This window comes from Cynocephalus volans, chromosome 5, assembly GCF_027409185.1.
Source record: "Cynocephalus volans isolate mCynVol1 chromosome 5, mCynVol1.pri, whole genome shotgun sequence".
NCBI lineage: Eukaryota > Metazoa > Chordata > Mammalia > Dermoptera > Cynocephalidae > Cynocephalus > Cynocephalus volans.
Window position 1 is genome coordinate 30,282,796 of NC_084464.1, and position 16,803 is coordinate 30,299,598.

Here is a 16,803-nt window from a genome sequence, read left to right on the forward strand (position 1 = left end):
ATCCTGATAGGTTAAGAGACCAGAAAAGGCTTCAGGAAGAAAATGCATTGGAGATGGTTCTTGAAGAATAAGAAGAATTTCAACAGCAAGAAATGGGGGGTAGCAAGATAAGGACAGGGTGTTCTAGGGGCAGGGCACAGGGATGCACAGTAAAGACTCTGGGAATACCAGATGATTTCAAGGGCTAAGAACCCCCAGCAAAGATGGGAAAGTACTGGGAGAGGGGGCTAGAAGAGCAGGTTGGGACCCTACTGAAGAAGACCCTGAATTCATTCATGTATTTATTTATTCAAGAGATATTAATCAGAGTCTACAATGTGGTAGGTACTGATGTAGGGCTGGGAATAAAACAGTGAATACAACAAAGTCCCTTCCTTCATAAAAACTTATATTCTAGTGGAAAGAGATATACCATTAAAAAAAGAGAAGTAAATATATAGAATTTCCAATGGTGTTGTTGAGTGCTATGGAGAAACATAAAGCAATACAAGAGGGATAGAAAGCTGGGGGTATGTGTGAATATGTGAGTGTGTGTGTGTGCACACGTGTGTGAATGATATCTATCTACAAGAAGCATATAAGCAGAGGCTGGACTGGGTTCCAGTTACTGCTTTTAAGCTACTTGATTGGGATGGTCCAATATTTCCCAATTGTCAATGAGATTAAAATGTTCATGAAATGAACAGTGTAGAGAGATTCATAATACATACACTTGTAGAATCAGTCCTTGCTTTATATTTCATCTCAAGTAAAGCTCATACAATTTTCTAACAAGCCCAAAGAAACAAATACACTAAAAAAACTATATGTGCTACTTGTATATGATATAAATTCTCTGCCAATCAGGTAGCCTCATGCTTTGCCAGGTGATCTAAAAATCACAGAACAGATTTATGTTTAAATGTAAAGAGCAAGAAATATGAAAGACATTTCCTGTAACCATGCCTGTTCAAACTTGGTGCTCCCTAACATTTCTAGCAAGTACATGGACCAAACTGTAAGTGTGACAGAAGACATAAATCAGTGTCTAAAACTGATCTTTGCAGTCTCTAGTTTGGCAGAAAGACAACCTTAAAAGACTTTTTGAGCATGACAGGTGGCTACGTAGAAAAGACAAAAAACGAAAGAGAATCAAAATATTTTACACCTAAATTATCAAGCTACCTGTGCAATCTCTTCTGTTTTCCTCAGCTTCTCTTCCCAAGTCACTGTTAGTTCTTTTATCAGCTTTTCAGATTCTTCAAGCTTCTCCTTCAGTTCAGGAGCCTTCATGGCCTTTAAAATGAAACCAGAGATATCTGATTTTCAAAAATTTTCCACTATTATGTACAAGACAATCACTTACTGTCCTTCTTAAGCAGTTATCAATAGTCTGTTGGAAGCAATTAAGTCATACACTGTCAGGGTGGGGTTTAGACTTTTATGAATCAAATGAAATGTAAGAGGACATAGGGGATCCTGTCTCAAGGGTATAAAGAAATGCCAGTGCCTTGAAAGAAAATGAAACAAAATGACTCACTGCAGAGTCATTTTATATACCATACTTAAATTTCACGCTTAAAGACCTAAAAGATGCTAAAGGTCATCTTCAAAATAGAAAAGTAGGAAAAAAGGTTACTTAAGCAGATTTTTCAATAAGATAGAGATCAACACACATCATCAACAAACACATTCTAGTCATATTACCCTACTGGGAAAGGTGAAGATCCTTCTCGTTTATTTTAAAATTTGAATCTGAGTCTTTTAAACCACTTTTTTTCCGGGCCGAGCCTGTGGCACACTCGGGAGGGTGCAGCGCTGGGAGCGCAGCGACGCTCCCAGCGGCCGCGGGTTCGGATCCTACATAGGAATGGCCGGTGCACTCACTGGCTGAGTGCCGGTCACGAAAAAGAAAAAAAAAAAACCACTTTTTTTCCATGGATGGTAACATATTTAGCATATTTATCATTCACTTGGAAGCAAGTCATCTGGTTAAAAGGGCACTAGTTTCCTTCTGAGTTTGCTTAATGAGAATAACTAAGGGTCTAAATACAGATATTTGCAGCTTAAAAATTTGGGGGTGGCCTTTACTTGGCAACAATATGCTTTGACACCCTATAGTAACATGAGACTCTACAGAGTAAAATGCAATGAACAAGAAAGATGGTAGAGCTTGTACGAGAAGCTGAGATGGCGATGATCTGGAAACCAGCTGAGTATGCCTGAGTCCCATGGTAATAACAGAGCCTGAGAGTGACATTTAGTGCTGGGTTCAGGGGGACACACATGAAAATTCTAAACATATATGGTTCTTCTCTTTCCTTTGGCCAGCTATTGCTCTAGCCATCTGGCCTAGAGTATATAGTCAGGGTGAAAAATACAAATTCAGAAGAGGAAGTAAGTAGGTAATCCACCTACAAACAAATCCCGGAACCATTATACTTTCCTCCTAGCATCATGACTCTTTTCAAAGTTTATCAGCATTTTAGTTTCTCTGTTTTGCCACTCTTCTTGGAATCAACAAAAAAATTATGCTCAACGCACTTAATGGTTCTATAATGAGGATAATAACAGAAAATAGCAATATTCTTATGTGCAAGGCATTGTGCTAAGTGCTATCCACTTAGTGTCAGACTAGAGGTTAGGGATGGAAAAATTAATAAAGAATGCTTCTTGCACTTTAAGAGCTCACAGCCTGGACTAACAGAAAGCTATGTAAACAAACAGTTATAACGCAATGCCAAGATCACCAACTAATAAAGAATTCAGATCCCTGGCTTCACCTCCTTTTTGTTTCATTTTCTTAGTCTTCTGTTGATTATTTTTTGATTAAATATGCTGATAGATGAAAAGTATTTAAACAGTGTTTGGCAGGTAAGTGCTCAAAAATCATGGCTATTAACTTTGGTGTTTGTTTTTTCCACAGCTTAATACTCTCCCAACTAAAGTGGACTCAGAAGAGAATGGTGAAGGAATATGAACTTAAAAGGGTCAGGTACACAACCAAGTCCTGGCATGTGGAAGCATGTGACTTAAGCTAAGCCACTCGGCCTCCAACTCAGTTCTCTAACCTAGCTCAAATTAGACAGTGCCTCACAATCAACTGCAATAAGCAACACCTATATGGAAGAGTGTGTGGTTACTAAAGTGTGGGTATGGCCAAGGAGAGATGGTAACAATACAAAATTATGGATATGCTTCTTGCCAGGGCTGATATAAATGAAAAAGTAAAAGGAAATTTCTGAATTATTCCTAATATTTAATTATCCTTGATTGTGTTACTTCTATGACTTAACAAGAAGATGATGCCTAACTAAATTCTCAGAAAACAAGGCCCTGAGGAAATATAGTCTACAATGTTAATAAAAACAACACATTTGGTTCTTAGGATTTCACATTGGAAGTTTAAGAGCTAAATGATTTACTGAAGCAAAGAATTAGGTAGTAGCAGAAATGATCTCATTTGCTTCCTTGATTGCAAGTTCCTAGAAGTCCGGTATTACTCATGCTGGTCTTCACAACACTTAGCACAGAGCAGATGTCAATAAACACTGAAGTGTTCAACCACACTGAAATGATCTAGACCTACAAGCAAGCTCATCCTCAGTCAGATGCAAGTAGGGGAACTCCAAAACACGGAGCACCAGGCTGATTTTACCTCAGCCTGTGAAAGCTGCTCTCTCAGTTTCTCTACTTCCTCCCGCAGTTCTCGGATGACTTTTGCGTTAGGGTCCTCATTCACAACAGCATGGTTCACAATCCTTTTGGCTCGATCTGCATATCTTAATGTGGAGAGGGTCTCCTCATAGTTGTCTGCTGCTGGGCTAATGGTGGCTATCATAGAGGTCTGGCTGTTGCCCCCCAAATTGTCCTGCAAAGTATTTCAAATAGCATCTTAGAAAGCCCATTCCATTCACAACACATGATAAAAGCATTAAATATACATGTATGACATTATTGTCTCTGAAGAACACACTATGTGGAAATGGGTTTGTATTTCATGAATAATTTTATGACGAGGTGGAATGTGGCCTCTCTATACTCACTATAACGAATTATGCCTATCGAATAGCATTATAATGGAATAAAAAGCAACAGAAAATAGTTTTCATTCTGTGTTACTAGGAGTTGGGGTAACAGTGTTGTCAGGAGAGTTCTTCATATACTTGGTTAGCTTTTCACACACCTTTCAGATGTCACACCTGAAAAACCAATTTTTAGTCAGAAAAGAACAGTACAACAATAAATTACCTTAAGAAGCCAAGTGAGTACTGAATCTCGATAAGGCACAAATTTGTTTTTACCCTTGCCAGCTGCCTGGTCAGCCAGTGATGATATAACCAACCCTAAAGTTGTAAGTGACCTGCCAAGATAAAATTAAAAGTTAATTTTATGGAATGTTTGTTTTCATAAAACAATAATCTTTCTAGATAATAAGTATAAAATATGCATAACAGTAAGGCTGTAAAGTTGATACCATCAAGGCTACATTAATTTGTCAAGAGGCCAAGAGAAAAAAAAAAGAAAAATACGAGAACTCCATTAATTTAAAAAAATGAATTTAGAATCCCTTTAAAGAATCTATTGTGTTCAATCTCAGGACCTGTGAAACATACATTTCAGAACTTAGAAACATACATTTAAAAGATCACACTAGAGAATTTTAATTGACTCTAAATATGATAGTTAAAAGTTTGAACCATTTACTTTTGGGGTCTAATTTGGACCATTCTGGCTGCTAATTTTGTTTCCCACAATAACCATGTAACTTGCAGAGCATCCTTCCACTACACATTACAAGGTATATCCTGTTGATATGCTTAAAGCTGGCAGAGTTATTTCAATTTAGGATTATTAAGTTGTACAAAGACAAAGAACTACTTCACTCATTGCTACTCTTCCAACCCCTATCACTTACTCAAAGTAGCACTAGCATCACCTGAGTGCTGGTTGGAACTGCAGAATCTCCACACACCTACTGAAACAGACCAGTTAATGGTATCTGCCAGTGATTCATATGCACACTAAATTTAGAGAAGCCCTGCTTCAACAATACCCAAAGTAAGAAATTCATTTTGTTGTCTAGGCCTACCATTCTCAAAATGTGGTGCTGGAACCAGCAGCCTCACTATAACTTGGGAACTTCTTTGAAATGCAAATTCCCAGGCCCCACTCCAGACCTATTGAATGAGAAACTCACAATGGGACTCAGCAATCTGCAGTTTAATAAGCCCTCCAGGTGATTTTGATGAAGGCTAGTTTAGGACTCACTGGCCTAGGCTAATAAGCTGTCTTTGGTGGCTAATACAGGTTCTCCACACCTGGAGAAAGGAGGGCTGTAAAAACAAAAGATGTGTGGTATTGCGAGAAGAAGGACTTCCTCTTGCCTCACAGTTAAGTACCAACTGCTCTTTTAAAAGGAAATCAATCAGATCCCAAATTCAGCAGCCAGAAAACAGCAGCCCTGGCAGATCTCACAGAAATGCAAGGAGGGTTACATGACAGCCCAAAAAGAAAGTGCTCTGTAAATCACTGAAAAAGTTAAATATTACTACTTATTCAAAGGGCACAAACCAGCAAGTGAAAGTCTGACAGCTTTCTTTCTAATGCTAATAATAGATCTCCACCAAATAAATTGAAAGAAAAGAAAGCATATCACATACAAAATATAATTCCCCAAGGGTGAGTTACTGAAAAGCCATTGAAATACAAAACAAATTCAAGAGGCAGAAAATTAACCACGATTCATTTAACAGAACAGCTGTTAAAATTTCAGTAACTAACAGCCATTACCACAAAGTGGCATAAATATGTACATTATACTTAACAGAGTTAAAAGTCAAACAAATCCAACCCAACAGAAAAGAAAATGTATATCCACAAAAAAACTTGTACACGAATTTTCAAAACAGCATTATTCACAAAATCCAAAAATGTGGGAACAACCCAAATGGCTATCAAATGATGAAGGGATGAATAAAACATGGTATTATCCTCACAATGGAATATTACTTGGCCATAAAAAGGAATGTTCTGATACATGCTACAACATGGACAACCCTGACAAATTATGCCAAGAGAAGAAGCCACGCACAAAAGGCCACTGCTCTGGGTTGAATGGTGTCTTCAAAAATTTATGTCCACCAGAACCTCAGAATGTGACCTTATTTGGAAACAGGGTCCTTGCAGATGTACTTAGTTGAGATCATACTGGATTAGGGAGGGTCCTGATTCGATGACTGGTGTCCTCATAAGAAAACCACATGAAGATGCACAGACGCACAGGGGAGAAGGCCATGTGAAGATGGAGGCAGAGACTGGAGTGGTACAGCTATAAACCAAGAAATACCAAGGAGTGCCAACAACCGCTAGAAGTTAGGAGGGAGGCATGGAATAGATTCTCCTTCTGAGCCTCCAAGAAGGAACAAACCCTGCTGCCCTTCTGATTTCACACTTCTGGCCTCCAGAACTGTGAGAAAATAAATTTGTTGTTTTAAGCCACTCAATTTGTAGTAATCTGTTACCTTAGCACTAGGAAACTAATAAAGCCAAGTATTGTATGATTCCATCTATATGAAATAGCCAGAATATGCAAATCTATAGAGATGGTGCTAGTGGTTGCCTAGGGCTCTGGGGAATGACTGGTACAAGGTTTCTTTTGGGTGTAATGAAAATGTTTAAAAATTAGACCATGAAGATGGCCACACAGTTCTATGAATACATTAAAGCTACTAAATTATACATTTTGAAATAGTGAACTACATGGTATGTGAATTATTTCTCAATGCTGCTGTTTAAAACTCAAGTAAGTCCAATCACTCCTCCCAAATGTAACAATTTTAAGAAAAAATATTGCATGTGATATACATGAAACAGAGGCAAATAGGAGTTTAATATAAGGTAAAACCACATCTGTGTTTTCATATAGAACATAGGGCATTTTTTTCCCCACATTTTGCAACTATTGAAATAAAATTTTTATTTGGAAGTAAATCTTTGAACTACCCCAGATATTTTACTATCTAAATGCAGCAGAAATTATTTTAATTCATACAAACTATAAAGAACTCAGTGACTTAATAGTCAACTTTAGTGACTTTATGGTTAACAGTGACTCTTCAGAAGAAAACACATTTTCGGGATGATATGGATTTTTCATTACTGAGACAAGATTTTACTCTGTCTTGTAGCAACTGAGTTTATTACTTAATTTGACAGTGTAGGGAGAAAAAAGGGAAAGTTTCTGGTACTCCTCAAAAACAAAATATAAGATCCAATTAGTGCTTTGACATAAAAAGGAAAAGAAAGATACAAAGTCATCAGTGTCCACTGTGCATGTCTCCTCTGCACAATGAGTGAAGGTATAAAAATATGCCACCCCATATATGCCTCTTTTGCACAGGTATTATTTTGAGCTAAAAGTCATTAAGAATCAGTAGACTCAGGAAAAGCTCTAGAAACGGTGTGCAAGTTTTTCCTTTGTAAAAGAAATTTCCATTTGTAGAGGTGTCTCCCTTTCCCATACCAGGAAAAGGTGGACTACTAACAACGCTTATCAGTGGAGAAGGCACAGGCTTAAATCTGCATGACAAACCTTAATAAACAACACTTGTTCACAATTTTTTTTTTGTCACCTTCCCATAACTTGCCTCCCCTGCCCAGAAGCCCTAAACTTCTTTTCCTTTGTTTAGCCTACAGTGGTTTATTAGCCCAAGTTCTATCCATCCCTTTGGGTTACTCATCACTGAGTGCTCTCATGTGTAAGCATGATGCTTGTGCTAATAAACTTCAGGTTGCTTTTCTCTTGCTAATCTGTCTCTGGCCAGTTTAACTTACAGGGCCCCCAGCCACTGAACCTAAAACGGATTGAGAAGAAAATTTTTTTTCTCCCCTACATCAGCATAATATGTAAGTGTCAGCAGCAGAGGTGTGGAACTATACAAAAATGATTATATGACTCTAGTTTCTGTGTGTATTTTGCTCTAGAACTTATCCAGTTAGAGAAATATATTAGTAGAAGCCACACCTTTTTACTAATAGAGTGCACACACTGAAAACAAGAACTCGATCTACAGTCGTCTTGGAACAAAAAGAAAATAATTGCAGGGTGAATGGGGCTCAATGACCAGTGATGACCAGCCCACATCATCCTTCTCTACTACGTTCTACCCAGAGACAATGAGGCAGGAGCTTCTAGAATCCCCAAAACTGTCTGAAAGGTCAGTTTCTGAAAAATGAATCACAGGCTTACATATTTTAATGGAAACTTTATTCCCAGGAAGCTTAAAAATATAATAAAACCACCAATTATGGATCCTGCTAGCATGGTCTTCTCAAGCTAGAGGCGAATGGGAAGCCCGCTAGCCTCCCGGGTGTCTAAAATGGGGCGGGGGGGGGCGCAGTTGTTTGCCAGTATTAGGGGCAGAAAAAGTTATTCCAGGAAATCTTTCTAATTCTACCAAAGCGCTGCTCCTTCCCTGAACTTGCTAGAGTTGGATATAATTAGGAAGCTCTTAATCTTTAAATCTCTGTGGGGAAGGGCTGACTGAAGAAGAAGGAAGACTTAGGCTAAGGGATGACATTTATAAACAGATAGCCATTTCCTTAAGAAGGAAATCTTTAAAAAATCTACCTACCTATAATAACAGAGGATTCAGAATTTTTTAAAAAAGTAAAGGAAACTTGGGAGGATCAAAACAAAATGAAAGCTGCTGTAGTAAATACAACCAATGAAAAAAAAATTGAGTCATAATTCAACTTTTTTTTTTCTGTTCTTCACCTTCCCCCAACCTACCTAATTTCCTTTGAAACTCTAAACACAAGATTTCATTCCTTGGGAGTAGGTATGACGTGATGTGAGTTACTTGTATTGTCTAGGATGGATTTCAAATATATTATTTCATCTAGTTTTCCGATGCTCATTCTAAGATCATATGATAGTACTTATTAAACTTTATTAGAGTTAATTTTATATGTATTTCTCTGTCTCTCTCTACTTGGACTGTGATCACCTTCAGAGAAGAAACTGTTCTTTGCTATACACATTCTTCTTCCATGCAATTACTGTGCCTGGTTTATGGAAAATGCTCACTAAATATCGGCTGAGTTAATGAGTCTAAGATCCATTGGAGAATAGAACATGCACCTCTGTCTAAAAAGGACTGATTCAATGATGGTTTCGGGACAAACTGAGTGTTACTTGCTAACAGAACCCTGATTTTGCTGGGAAGCAATATGCTGACCTAAAAACTCCACTTTCCAAATTCTTTTGAGCTTGGTGTAGCCATGAAACACAGTTTGGGCCTAGGAGGTATAAGTAGACATTACTGGGTGGAGCTTCTAAGGAAGCCATTGTTCTCCTGATAAAAAAGGTACATAAAGTCAGCCTGTGGTTCTTCGCCTTTCTTCCTTTCTCCTCCTTGTTTGGACCACAAATATGGTTATGATGGCTGGAATGGATGACATAAACACACACTAAAGTTAGTAGAGCTGTGTGCATTTCAGATGTGCTGCACCAGCTTCTAAACTTCTTGTTAAGTGAGAAAAATAAACTCATCATTTCATTGCTACTCTGGCTGGTTTCTGTTGCCTATAGCAGAAAGCAATCCCTGGTTTTGAAAGACTTAGTTGAAAGATGATGAAATCAGTGGATTCAAATTTAGCATCCTCCCCAGTAAGTTCCCACTCTTAAGAGTAAAGGAGAATGCAAAAGAATATGGGTGGTAAATTATGGGCAAAGGACAGTATGATCACATGTCAGGAGAGGACAATATAGGTCATTCCTACTACATGAGCCTCACTTCCTTACACATCATTTTCCAGTGGCTAATGCCATTCATTAAACTCAATATCCATCTAATAAGTATCATTCCCAATCTCATTTCCATTTCAATTGCCATGGGGGAATAACATAGTATATGCTAGCATTTCCGAAAAGGGGTTGTACTGAACACTTGTTCTGGGGATCTTAATGTATGCTACACCTAGAATTCTGACATCAAATAAGTTTGGAGAATGATGAGCTAAAGGATTCATTACTATAGGACTTCTCAGAGCTTTCAGCACTGTAAATCTCCAAAGGAAAGTTTTATGAGTAATTTTTCTCAAAATTACTTGTTCAGGGCCACCTGAGAAACTAGTGTTTCACAAGAATGCTTTTGGGAAACACTGGGGTAACCCTGTCACATGTGGCTACCATGTCCCAAGAAGCAGATTTTTGCTGTCCTTTCTGGGTCTCCCATGTAAAATGCAAAGACAACTATTCAGGGTTTTTTTTCCCCCATATGCCTGGACCCTGCAATGTACAAGTTGTAAATTAACAAGGACCCCTACACCTGAACAATAGACAGAAGCAGGCCATTTTTATTCTCCCTCAATACAAATTCATGTTTAGTTATTCAGGCAATACCCATTCAAAGTGAGGCTTCTGAGAGGAAATGAACAAGAGTCATGGAAAGTACTCAAGAAGAAAAAAAAAGGAGGACTGAGTCACAAGAAATATTAGAAATATTGTGCTTGTTAAGTTTTCACATTATAATAAACTATATGACACAATCCTAGAAGTAACTTATATGAATATCCCTAGAACAAGTGTTCAGTAGAACCCATTTTTGGAAATGTCAGTATATATTTTATTATAAACCACAGCAATTGAAATGGAAATGAGACTCAAAATGATACTCATTAGATGAACATTGTTTGCATTTAGTGATTGGCTGCTGTTGAGAATAAAGCGGACCCATTTTCAATGTCTGGGGGGCATTAGAGAGAATGCTCCATGATCTAAATGAGTTCTTGACAAAGCTTAAGCAGCCAGACTCCAGTGGCAGGGAAAAGGCTTCCTCATCCCACCTTAATTAGACAGGTGGGCAGCAAACTGGGTTTTCAGACGTATTCCCCTGGGAAGATGAGGTATAGATGACCTGTACCTCTAAGCCCTGAACAGTCCTTGGCAGTGCAGCCACACATGCCTTAGCTCTTCAAATGAAGGGAATAATGTGTGCTTTAAAGCTCTTAAGAGCTTCAGGAGAGATGAAGCTCCTAAATCCACAGCCCATTAAGCAGACATTAATGTCTGTGTGAAGTCCCTGACAGGTCTGCTTAAGAGGATTATTAATGCTCCATCCAAAGAAGCCCAAATAGGAGGCTGAGAGAAAGCTTAGGAAACACATCAGAGATTTCTCTAGTTTTAGCACTCAACTGGGCACTGATGGCTTAGAAAGCCATCATCTGTGCAAGTCTCAGGTGGCAGCAGTTTCAATTTATTATTTTATTTTACTTTATTATTCACATATAAAGCACTTCCAATGTGCTAGGCACTATTTCTCACTAAGCACTTTACAAAAAGCAATTAATTTAATCCTAATAACAACTCTACTCACTGGGTGCTTTCCTCATCCATATTTTATACATGAGGAAGCTGAGGCACAGAAAGGTCACATAGCTGCTTTACATCACCAAGAAAGTGAACAGTTTCCTCTGGGAAGCCCTTCCTGATCTTTCCAGCTGTGTCATGCACCCTCCCATCTGTTCCCACCACACTCTGTATATGTTTCTGTGGCATTTAATGTATTAATACAACCATTCCAAAGGCCTTCCTTCCCTATTTCCCAAAGCCAAGGTCTCATCTTACTCATACCTGTGTTCTCATGCCCAGTCAGTGTCCAACAGACATTTGTGACATGGATTGAATTGAGTCCCCCAAGTTTTATGTATTGAAGCTTAATTCCCATTATAACTGTTGAGGGTGGCAAATCCTACTGTAGTAATGCAAAGGTGGGGCCTTGAAGAGGTGATAAGATTCTGACGACCATGCCCTAATGAATGGATTGATAATGGTGGTCACGGCATGGTTCTGAGGGCTTTCAAAGGAGAGCACGTGAGAGTCTCTCTCCCTTTCTGCTTCTGCCATCTCATAATGTGATACGCTGTGTCACCACAAAAGAAGACGCTCACCAGATGTGTTCTCAAGACTTTGGACTTCCCAGCCTCTGAAACTGTAAGCAATAAATTTTGTTTTCTTGCAAATTACCCAGTTTCAGGTATTTTGTGTATTAGTCCATTTCTGTAACAGACTAATACAGAAAATTGGTACCAGAGAAGAGGGGGTGTTGCTTATAACAGATACTTGAAAATGTGGAAGTGGCTTTGAAACTGGGTGTTGAGGAGAGGCTGGAAGAATTTGGAGGAGGAGGCTAAGAAAAGCCTAGCTGCTGGTGGGAGTTTAGAAGACAAGAAAACCAGGGAAGGTTTGGAATGTTTTAGAGACTGGTTAAATGGTGGTGATAAGAATGCTATTAGAAATATGGACAATCGAGACCATCCTGAGGAGGTCTCAGGTAGAAATGAGAAAGAGCTTATTGAAAAATGGGGCAAAGATCACCCGTGCTATGAACTGGCAAGGAACTTGTCTGCATTCTGTTCATGCCCAAAAGTTTTATGGAATGTGGAAATTCAAGGTACTGACCCAAGGTATTTGGCAGAAGAAATTTCTAAGCAGCAAAATATTCAGGAAGGTGCATGGCTACTTGCAACAGCTTACACTGAGTTATGGCAGAAAAAAGCATGATGTAAACCCAGAGTTTATAATTAAAAGAGAAGCAGAGTGTAAACACTTGGAAAATTTGCATCCTAGCCATGTGGTAGAGAAGCGGAGAGCATTTTCAGAAGAAAAATACAATGGTGCAGCCCAGTGACTGTTTGCTAAGGAGATTGGTACAGAAGAAAGGGATTATCAAGAAAAGGGAAAAAAAAGACTTTGAAGGCATTTCAGAGATCTTGGAGGCTGTTCCTTCCATTACAGGCCCAGAGGCCTAGGGAGACAGAATGGTCCTGGGGAACAGGCCTGAGGTCCTCTCCCACAGTCTCACTGCCCAGAGCCACCTTGGGAAGTTGCTCTTTGCACCAGCACCCTGGCTGCTTTGGCTGCTCTGCTGCTCCACTGCTCCAGCTATGGCTATTTGGCCCCAGATGTGGCTGGACCTGCAGCTTTGGAAGTTACAAGCTGGAAGCCTTGGAGCATCCATGTAGTGTTAGGTCTGCAGGCTCACAGAACACTAGAGCTATGTAGGCTTGGAAGCCTTCCCCCAGATTTCAAAGGATGTATAGAAAAGGCTGGGGGCCCAGGAAGAGGTCTGTGGCAGGGGCAGAGTCACCACATAGAGTCTTCACTAGAGTGATGCCAAGAGGAAACATGGGGTTGCAGTTGCAGCAGAAAAACCCCACCAATGCCATGCCTAGCAGAGCCGAGAGAGTGGGACTGCCATGGAGACCCCAGACTTGCAGAGCTACCAGCATGCAATGCCAGCCTGCAAGAGCTAAAGCATCACCTGAGACCAGGAAAGCCAGAGAGGTGGAGCTGTGAAAGGACTTGGGGACCCAACCCCCACACCAGCATGCAGAGGACGTTGAACATGGAGTCAAGGTATAGGATTCACCAGCTTTGAGATTTTATGCCTGCCCTGCTGGGTTTTGAACTTGTTTGGTACCTGTCACCTTTTTCTTTTGGCCTATTTCTCCCTTTTAGAAAGGGAATATGTACCCTGTGCTTGTCCCACCATTGTATCGTGGAAGCAGATAACTTGTTTTGACTTCACAGATGGGACTTTGAACTTTGGACTTTGGAGTTGAAACAAGTTAAGAGTCTGGGGATGAAATGAATGTATTTACCAGTGAGAAGGACATAAACTTTGGGGGCCAGGGGCAGAATGATATAGATTAAATTGTGTCCCCCATATTTTATGTATTGAAGCTTAATCCCCATTGTAACTGTTGAGGGTGGCAAATCCTATTATGGTGATTGAAAGGTGGGACTTGAAGAGGTGATTAGATTCTGAGGACCATGCTTTAATGAACAGATTAATAATGGTGGTCATGGGAGTGGTTCTGAGGGCTTTAAAAGAGCATATTAGAATTTCTCTCTCTGCTTCTGCCATGTCACAATGTGATACCGTGTCACAACCAAAAAGATGCTCACCAGATGTGTTCCCTAGACTTGAAACTAACACAATTTGCTAAAATGGATCAAAAAAGTACAGGTCCATATCTCTTATTTGAAATCCTTGAGGCCACATCTGTCTTGAGAGGCAGAATATTTTGGATTTTAGGAAGTTAATTCAGTGCACACACTCTATATGACCTCCCCACCCCAGTGGAATCTTGGATAGCACCTTTTCCAGGTTCTACAGACTGCCTGCATTCCTTGGCTCATGATCCCTTCCTCCATCTTCATTCAAGCAATGGCTGGTCAAGTCTTTCTCACTTTGCATCACTCCACCTCTGGCTCTCCTATCTCCTTCTTTTACTTGTAAGGATCCATGTGATTACATCAAACCTACCTGAATAATCTCCCCATCTCAAAATCCCTTTGCTTTGTAAGGTAACATATACACAGGTTTTAGGAATTAGAACATGGACATACTTGAGGGTGGGAGGTATTATTCTAACCTACCACAATGTCTAAATTCTTTTTGCATCCCAGTACTTAATGCAGTGCCAGGCACATAGCAGAGGTGTAATAAATGTTTGCTGAGCTTTTATTTTTATCACTTAATGTCCCCAAGTATCAATTTGCTCATCGTTAAAATATGTGTTATGTTAGCAGAGATAAAAATACCTGTTACAAGCTTCACATGAAATAATACATGTGAAAGTGCTCTGAAAGCTATAAAGAATCCTGAAAATGAAGGTCTTATCTCACAAACTAGCAGTAAGGAATACACACATTCATTTGTGAAAGACCTAGTACATAAATTAGGAGAGACAGAAGGATACTGAGAGAATTCCATTCAAGTCAACACATCATTATGAAAAAGAGCCAGTTGCTGGAAGATCTAAATCATGTTATCATGTAGCCTTGAGATAGTCCAGTTAGGGACACTACATAATCAAGTATCAAAATTTAAAGGGGCACCATTAATATTTACTATGGGACAAAAGTATGAAACACACTTGTCCAAGCAAATGGAACACATGGCCATGCCAGTGTAGCACAGTGGCTAAGTCTAGGCTCTGGAGCCTGTGCGCAATCTAATCCAGGATCTGCGCTTAGAGCTTGTTGACCTGAGACACACGATTTAACTGCTCTCTGCCTTGGTTTTCTCATCTGTAAAATAGGGATAAGAGACCCACTTCACAATGCTGATGTGAAGATCAGATGAGTCATTATACATATAGCATTCAGAACAGCACCTGGCACTAGCAAGAGCTCAATATAAGTCACTCATTCTATGTCAAGGCCAGCCATACACATATCCTCTCAATTCCCACAAGTCCATAGCACAGACTTTCCAGTGTTATCCCACAATCCCAGCCAGCAGGCAAAGGGTTGGCAGAGCTCAGCATCAGTAAAACAAATTTCCAGGAGGGGGTGACTATTTTTTTTGGTGTGAACTCCCTCACACTCCCACTTCTGCATTCTCATCCTGTTTCCTGAGCTCATTTTAGAACACAAAGCTGCAGTGCCAGCCTAGGATCCTGCAAGCTTTGTTATGAAATCTAGCAAAAATCCTTTGTGATGTTAAATAAAATGTATAGGAGGTCATTGGTTTGGACTGAGATCTTGTACTAGGTCCAACAGTCCAAACCAAAATGGGGTCACTAATGCTAAATTCCAAATCACTAAGACAAAACTAAGTTGTTTATTTGACCTTCCAAGAAATCAGGAGAGAGAAAGCTAACAGGCAAATCCCCAAACAGGCCAGTTTTAGCCAGCAGTCCCCCCTGCTTTAACCTTATAAGAAAAGTAACTTTGAAATGACCAATATGCTTTTTGTTCTGTTTCTGCTTTCCTCAGCCTTTTTTTGTCTATAAAACCAACCCTCTCTGCTGGGCCTATTGAAACACTCATTCTATTTTATAGGATGAGGTGTTGCCCAATTCTAGAATCACAAAAGCCAGTTAAGATCTTTAAACTAAATTTGTTGTAATTTTGTCTTTTGTCAGTTGTTAGAGCAGGAGACAGGATGACTGGAAGATTAACTCCCTAAAGTAGCAATCTTTTCCAGTGAATGTGGCTGGGTCCATCTGACAGCAGGGACAATGTTTTACTTTTTATATACTAAAATCATAATGTGTTAACATCATTTTCAAGTGCAAGCTACACAAACACATTCCTGAATATATTTCCTCTTGTCACATTCTGTCCTAAACAAAACCCCAAGTTATTACAGCTCAACAGAAAAAGATTACAAGTACAGACTAAACTACTTTCTATTGAACTTGGTATAATAATAATGATTATGCTGATTACAAAAATAATAGCTACAGCAATTCATATTTATTCAGTGCACACTACATGCCAGGCATTGTTCTAAGTACATTATAGGCATTAAATCTCCAACAATTCTATGAAGTAGGTACTATTATTATCTCCATTTTACAGATGAGAAAAATGAGGCATGGAGCGGTTAAATCACCTGCCCATGATCTACATATCCACTAAGTGGTGGAGGCAGGATTAAACCCAGATAGTCTGGCTTGAGTGCACACTTAAATACAAACTCTGCTCTGTCTCCTGTTGGAAAGCAAAGAGACTTCCTCTTGAACATCAGGAGCCACCCTGGGATACTGCATAAGTCCTTCGTTTGTGCCTCTGCAGTGCCTTCTGTGTGGTATGCTTGTGTCTCCTTTGTCTACCTGGCAAATTCCCACCCACTTTTCATTGCTCTGCTGTCTTTTGGCCTTTGCTGCATCACTGGGCACACTGCAGGCACTCCATGCAAACAGCAAAATTTCAGTATGGCAGTTATTCAGTAACTTAAATTTTGCTAAGGTACTGGTATTTAAACAGTATTAGCCTTACGAAGGGATTCAAAGCAGATTTTC

The 16,803-nt window shown here is 39.5% G+C and overlaps 1 protein-coding gene across 12 annotated transcripts in view; it reads right to left on the reverse strand.

Moving 5' to 3' along the window:
• KIF13A (kinesin family member 13A) overlaps window positions 1–16,803 on the reverse strand; it is a 193,748-nt gene that overhangs the window by 54,346 nt on the left and 122,599 nt on the right. For all 12 annotated transcript variants that reach the window (XM_063098418.1, XM_063098417.1, XM_063098416.1 and 9 more), the window contains 3 exons: window positions 4,231–4,342; window positions 3,638–3,850; window positions 1,165–1,275 (listed from right to left, as the gene is read on the reverse strand). In XM_063098418.1, the coding sequence (XP_062954488.1) occupies window positions 1,165–1,275; window positions 3,638–3,850; window positions 4,231–4,342 (436 nt within the window). The remainder of the gene's footprint in view (window positions 1–1,164; window positions 1,276–3,637; window positions 3,851–4,230; window positions 4,343–16,803) is intronic.